The 7,007-nt window shown below is 44.8% G+C and overlaps 1 protein-coding gene across 1 annotated transcript; it reads right to left on the minus strand.

Moving 5' to 3' along the window:
- Positions 1-1,796: 1,796 nt before the first annotated feature.
- LOC136497325 (probable E3 ubiquitin-protein ligase RHG1A) lies at positions 1,797-4,893 on the minus strand. The gene is made up of 5 exons (XM_066493116.1): positions 4,673-4,893; positions 2,644-3,421; positions 2,473-2,544; positions 2,170-2,316; positions 1,797-2,084 (listed from the first exon to the last, which is right to left on the minus strand). The coding sequence occupies exons 2-5, from the start codon at positions 3,406-3,408 to the stop codon at positions 1,950-1,952; spliced, it is 1,119 nt and encodes a 372-aa protein (XP_066349213.1). The 5' UTR covers positions 3,409-3,421; positions 4,673-4,893; the 3' UTR covers positions 1,797-1,949.
- Positions 4,894-7,007: the final 2,114 nt, after the last annotated feature.

Below are 7,007 nucleotides of genomic sequence, written 5' to 3' on the forward strand. Positions count from 1 at the left end.
CTCATTTGTGGGCCAACTGTGGTAGCTGTTGGCTCCATGGAAAGATGATTGATTTTTTCGGGTAAGTTTACTTATTTTTTGAAGTTTAGTGGAAGTGTGCCGGATACACCCATCGATTTTAGATAACACCCCCCACTCCAAAGCGATTCAAAGAATGACTCAGAGGGTGAACTGAAATCTTTTCATTATTTTTTTATTTCTGGGGGGTAAAGTGATTTGGAAAATTGGTCAAAGGATTAACCCTTACTCTGCCGAGTGGTACCCAAGCCACATGATCGAGTGACACTTGTGTTGTCCTCGAAGTCGCTTTCGTTCTAAGTAGTCTGGGTTGTCAACTTTAACTAATGATAGAAGATAATGCGAGCATCTATGCACGAACAAAAAAACACACAAAAAGATACCGTATAAGATTCAAATAACTCCAAGAGAGACGTTAAAAGAAAGTGTGATTTTAGGGAGAGAGAAAATCTAAAGATAGTTTCATTTTTTTCGACCTTAAACAAAATTTCTATGATAAAACCATATTTTAGGATTTTTAATTGTATAACTTTTTCAAGAAATATGGATAATATTTTGAAGAAAAAATTTGTTTGCCCCTTTGAACTTTCAATGCCCCGCGTCAGCTAAACTCTCTTCAAAACCAGCTTTATTCGGTATAGATAGTTTGGAGCAATGATATCCAATTCGGTAGGACGTCCGGACGGACGCCTGCGCTATACTCCATTTCCCGTGCGTGCTGCACTCCACGCCCACGCTCACGCTAGAACGCCCCGCTCTCACCTGCGTTTCACGCGCCCACACGGGGCCCACGCTGCCCGGACGTTAGACCACGCGCAGGGACCGCTCGTGTGCCCCTCCGTTTCTCACGCGCATTGCAACATGTGCAGCACTGATCTACTTTTAAAAACATTCAGATGCAACACTTGCGACATACGTTTAAAGACAGACAAAATAATTGAAACATGCATTTGAAACAATTGCAAAAACACCTGAAAAACACTTATAACCATGATAAACATACGCAACATCTAAATAAAATACTTGCAACATATATATGAAACATATGCAACATGCGTCTGAAAAAAAACATATAAAACATTGGGAACAAAAGCTTGCAACATATACGTACAACTATTGCAACATCCTGATCTACTTTTACAACATCCATATGAAACAGTTACAACAACCCTATGAAACATCTAAAACACTTGGAACATACGCTTCCAAGATGCGTTTTTCACCATTCTTCTGGACGACGCAAAGCAGAGCGGGAACGGCAGGTTCCGGCAAGTGGGCGGCTGAAGGATGGTGGCATGACCTGGCTTGGGCCCAGCCAGCGACGACCCACTCTTCTGGCCGCTTGGCCGCACACGGCGGTCGGTGCTCGGATGCGGTGGAGATGGAGGATGAGGCCGCCGGTCTGGCGGGCATGGTGGAGAACGTCGCTGTGAGGCGGTCCGCCGTGGACCACACTGCGACGGTGTGGAAGCTGTTTCAAGCGGAGATCGACTTTTCAGAGCGGAGATAGTAGGCGAACGAAAGAAACACGAAGACGAGCATAGGTGAAAAGTTGTTGGTCCTTTCGGAGTGTCGGGGCCCACGCCAACCTGAGCGGCCAATCGGACGCCCGGGTCTAAGCATCATGGTAACCAATTTTGCTTTTTGTCTGAAATCAGACGACACTAATAGTTGAGAGAATTCAAATGGACTTTTCCCGTCCTAAATTGGGGCTCCTCTTACTGGGCCTTGGGCCAACATGAGTCCAGGCTCGCAGCAAGCCCTAACACGACATGAGATTTCCTTTTCTGATTTAAATTGATAATAAAATTGAGTGTTTTGAGTTAAAAAAAGGAAAAGAATTTCAAAAGGGAAACGGAGGGGGGTGGGGAGGGAATACAAGACATGAAGAATCTATACACTTCATTTCTGAAGAAACATGAAACGCGTTGCTAGTTGATTTTCATGGCAACAGATTTGCAGATCGGACACCAGTTCTTGTGCCGAAGCCAGTGCTGTACGCAGGAAAGGTGGTAGTAGTGTTTACATGCCATCTTGCCCACCTCCTCGCCGGCTAAATACTCCTCCTGAGAAATATTTCAAGTGAAAGAAAACATTTAGAGGTTGCAACTAATATCCTGGTACAGAACAATCTGGTACAAATGTACTTGCCTGGCATATGCTGCATTTTCTTTCACAATCTTCATGAGAACCTGAAGCTGTGGGCATGTAGAGGCTCCTGTTCAGGCACGTGGACAATGCACAGTCTGAAAGACCTGTGTTTACAGTACCAATTCGCTCTCCCAAAGCAAGCAATTCCTTCGAAGCAGAGTGTCACAAATTATATAAGTACTGGAGATACAAAGCATGACAAACAAAAAATGGTGGCTAACTGAAGAGAGAGAAGAGGATGAAGCAATGAAGGAAATCAGAAAACGGCGTCGTCAGAGTAAGGGGTCAGGCATCCAGACATACTTCGTAGGACATGCCGTCGATATCCATCCTCATTCCTCTATGCCGATCATTGAATATGAAGTAGTTCTCAAGCTGCAATGCAAAATGTAATCGTATGATTTGCATTCTCTATATAATTTGGAATGGACAACAGCATGACTATAGTGCAGTGATAGAAATAGAATGCCTTACCTCTTCAATTCCACCCACATCAAAGCGCAAGTATCCATTTGAGTCCTCCATGCTGTCGTCCAGAGATGAAAGCTCTCCATGAAGACCGTTTCTGTATCTCGCCATGAATCCAGAAAGAAACCCTTCAGAAGGCACATGGTTTCTTGTTACCTGCTCAATTAGCAGCAAGTCATCGTCACTCCTCTCTGAACTCCTCCTAGCATCTCCAGCACCATTTCTTTGCACACCGTCAGCTCCTGCATTTGCTGCACCTTCATCAGATTTTCTTATCCTCGAAGCTGCCCGATGCGACGGCCTTGAGACCGATCGACTATTGCTCGGGGAACTAGCACTGAATCCACTCGGCGACTGTAGGCTGTTCTCCCTGTTCAACGATCGTTTCCTTGATGTGTTGACCCTCTCCTTAAGCCGAGCCAGTAAATCACGCCCAGGAGTGTCTCTTGACCTGCTGCCGGTTTCGCTGCAAGAACCTCCTGCATCCCTGCTGATGCTGCCTGAAGCACTGCTTTCATGTGGAGGCTTTCTGTTGGGTTTCCTAAAAATCTGTGATCTCCCAGGGGTAGCCGGTGTTGATTCATTGGGCGCCGCCACCCTGTGCACCTCCTTGCCTTTGGCTTTGTCAGTAGAATGCTGACCACTACAGCCATGGCGCGAGCAGCAGTTCTTGCCTTTGGGGCGCGAACCGTCTTCTCTGAAGAGAAGAATTGATCCTCCCTTGGTGAAGAGGAGGCCGCCGACTGTTCGTCTTCCCATGTGCTCATCCATGTCAGATAATTACCTGAAATTAGAAATGGTTGGAAGAATTCAGGTACTCTGACATTTCACGAACAGGTTAAATCATTCAGACCTGGTAAACAGGTAATGTGCTGGGTTCATGACATTAACGGTCATTACCGATTCAGGTCCTACCATGCCTGATTTCAATTTTTAATTAAAAACGTAATCACTCTTCACCACGGGCCATGTGGTCACAGTATGACTAAAATGGATTCAGCAGACCCAAAGATCATGATCGTAATCATTAATTTTACTAAAACGAAATTAGTCAGGTGATCCTTTGTATAATTTAACGTATTTATATTCTAATCAGTCTAGTTATATATGTGCCTACTCATAGTACAAGCAAAGCATCTTTCTCTCTGGACCAAACGAAGTTGCTGTAGTAGCAACCTTTTCCCCTTCCTGTCTGGAATTATTTCCTATCCTGAAAGGCCAGTTTGGCCATGCCTGCAGTACCACGGCACAGCACAGTACTGTATCAAAACCGAAAGGTGTACTGATTTTGCTTTACGGGAATCAGATAGACCAGGAGAGGGAGAGGCACCCCGACGGTTGACACATACGGATTCCATGGGATAGTACCTATCTTATCGCATAAGAAAAATATTATCTACGTCTTGTATAACTGAAAAAAAAAAGGATGGGAAAGAAAGTTGCTGGTTTCAGACAGTCGAAGCAACCGGAACATGCAGCGGAAAACGATTCCGTCTTTCAGAGGAAAACATCCGGGGAAGAAAACAGAGGAAGTTTCTCTTTCTTTCTTTCTTTTGCGAAAAAAAAGCAGAGTATATTACTAAATAAAAGGGAATTGGATTGCAGAGACCAAGAATTCAGGACTTTCGTGGATCATCAAACCTTCAAAGTCCCAACAAAATCAATCCAGCGATCGATCACGAATCACGATGGCAACAGATATGTGTTCCTAAACTTGCAGCGCCTATAACTCTCACAGGCAGCCGCAACAGAAGAAGTGAAGATCCCAACGAGAAAGGGCGAAAGAACCATGCGACCACCTTTCTCTGCCACCCTGAATTCCTTCTACGAGAATACAACAAACCTCTGCCACCCTGAATTTCACGAGGTGAACTACGGACTCGTCAACCAGTTGACACGAACAACAAAACAACACCAGGCCAAACATGAAAAGTTGTAAGAGAAACAACGAACCAAACATGAACCAAACACAGCATGCCAACATCTGAACATTACACGAGGAAGAAGAAGAGGAGGAGGAGCGGCCATGACCAACCTTCCTTTCCAAGCCTTCCCTTCTAACCAGTAACCAGGTGATTCTCCTCCAATGGAACAGGCCCGGACAGCGACGGGATCAACCCGGAAAATCGAGGGGAGAAATAGCGAGGGGGGCGATAAGAAGAGATCGGAAGTGATGGTAGTTGCTATATACGCATGGCCAAGAAACCAAACCACAGAGACAGAGGGACGGGGGGTGCGGACTGCGGAGGCTTGAACAGAAGGAAAGGAGAGGCGAGGGAGACGAGGCCGGCGTGGCGGGCAGGAAGGGACGGCGGCGGGGCCCGCGGGGCAGGTCGTGTGGGAGCCGTCGGATGAGGCGCCAAGCGTGGGATCTGACGGGCGCGGGGCCCGCTCGAACGAAGGCCCGGAACCGCGCATGCGTGTAGTCGAGTGAAGTGGACCCACGGAGGGGCTGACAGGTGGGGCGTTGGGCCATCCTGTTGCCTGCGCATTTTTTGGGGGACAATTTTTTTGTCCGCTTTTCGTGAAGCCGTGTCAGTGTTTTCTGGTCTTTTCGGTGCACAAATAAATGCCTCCCACTTTGTATTTTTTCTATCTATTTAGGCCCCGTTTAGATCCAAAAATTTTTGGATTTTGGTTTATTGTAGCATTTCGTTTGTATTTGGTAATTAGTGTCTAATTATGGACTAATTAGGTTCAAAAGTTTCGTCTCGCGATTTCTCGACCAACTGTGTAATTAGTTTTTTTTTCGTCTACATTTAGTACTCCATGCATGTGCCGTAAGATTCGATGTGACGGTTACTGCGCAAAATTTTTTGGATTCTAAACAGGCCCTTAATCGACTCTCCGCCTCAGTTATAGTAACAAAGGAAGTTGGATGCATGTTTTGTATTTGTAGGAGCGAGGGAGGATAGCACATAGCAGTCAACAGCTATTGAGAAATAAAAAAAAGTAGCAGTAATAATTAGTGCAGCAAAAAAGTGTTTTTTGGGTGCACTTTTCGGGGGAAAAATCTAAGATAAAATATGTTGTACCAAGTAACATAAAAACGTGGAACGTAATAGAGATATGTGTACAGATGTTCAAGTTTTGTTGGCGTGCCGTGGTGTAAAGTGAAAAATCGTTGAGTTAGCACAAAGCCCCTTTTTCTTAGTGTGACCAGGGTGATTGGTTATTTTTAGGACGACCCTGTCTAGCTGTTGGAGTACCACCACCTTGGATGCGGCTGTAAAGTGTATGATGCATAAAAATCAGTACTTTAGATTGCTAAAATTGTACACCGGTACTTTGCTTTTGCACTGATTTTTCCCTCGCGTCTCCTGTGTGCTCCTACTAAAGCCGGCCGATAAGTTGACTGAAGCCGTTTTATTGTGAGAGAAAAATACTATAAATTCTAGCTAATAAGCCGACTGATAAGTTCAAGCGAACAGACCCTAAGTTCTAAAACCTTGTGATTTGCGTTATAATAAGAGAGCTAGCATTCCGGGTCCATACAATAGCTCATAATTTAGCATTTGCACAAAGGAATTTCTATCATTGTAGCTGTGCTTATAATATACTTTATATTACATAAATAAACATGATAATACGGAGCTCCCGTTGGGTTGCACGTACAGTGTTAGGGATTGACTCCAAGCTCGCAAAGGATTTACGTATCTGCTAAATAGATTCTAGGCGCGCAAGGGATAGGGGTAGAATCTTCCTGGGAAATGGCGGACAATATATTTTTGTGACATCCCGTCGTTCTGCCAGACGGCGGCGATCGCTGGAATTGTTCAAAAAATCAGAAAGAGGACGGGGAAAAGTAGGCTTCCTTTTATGTCCTGTAGTTCTTGGCTCACGACTTGCTCTGACCTATACGGCACATATTCTCCCAAGAAATCATTTTCATAGCGTGACAAGAGGGAGGAGCCTGTGTAGGCGATTCCATCAGTCATTGCACAAAAAAAATATCAATACCAACTTCCATCTCATACAGCGTCACAAATTCTTTAATTTATATAGGAGGAAAACATACTTTAGTAACTGTCTGTATATAGTGACAAAAATTATCTCATCATGTCACACAGGAGTAAAAAAAATAATAAAAATTGTCTTTGTCAAGAGACGTCGCTAGACGTTCTTACACCACAATGGTGGCTGTTTGGGCACGTAGATGGATGGCTATACACCGTAGCAGCCCGGCCAAATTTTGGCCGTTGACCATGAGTTGCTACGTTTGGATCATTCGCAGAATTTGGGTAGCAAAATGGTTTCCATACCCATGCACAGTTCACTTTGTGCCAATGTGCCATATGGCCAAATTTTAGGCGGCTACCACGTTCATCAAATTTTGGACGGGAGAGGGATGTCTTGAAAAACTTGCAAAC

The sequence above is a fragment of the Miscanthus floridulus genome, chromosome 12 (assembly GCF_019320115.1).
Source record: "Miscanthus floridulus cultivar M001 chromosome 12, ASM1932011v1, whole genome shotgun sequence".
Classification (NCBI taxonomy): Eukaryota; Viridiplantae; Streptophyta; class Magnoliopsida; order Poales; family Poaceae; genus Miscanthus; species Miscanthus floridulus.

Bases quoted from the DNA above. Each gene is read 5' to 3' on its own strand.
- LOC136497325 (XM_066493116.1), bottom strand. From the start codon at position 3,408: ATGGATGAGCACATGGGAAGACGAACAGTCGGCGGCCTCCTCTTCACC. The intron at 2,317-2,472 runs GTATGTCTGGAT...TCTGCTTCGAAG, and splicing joins TCGACGGCATGTCCTACGAA to GAATTGCTTGCTTTGGGAGA. The intron at 2,085-2,169 runs GCAAGTACATTT...AATATTTCTCAG, and splicing joins GAAAATGCAGCATATGCCAG to GAGGAGTATTTAGCCGGCGA.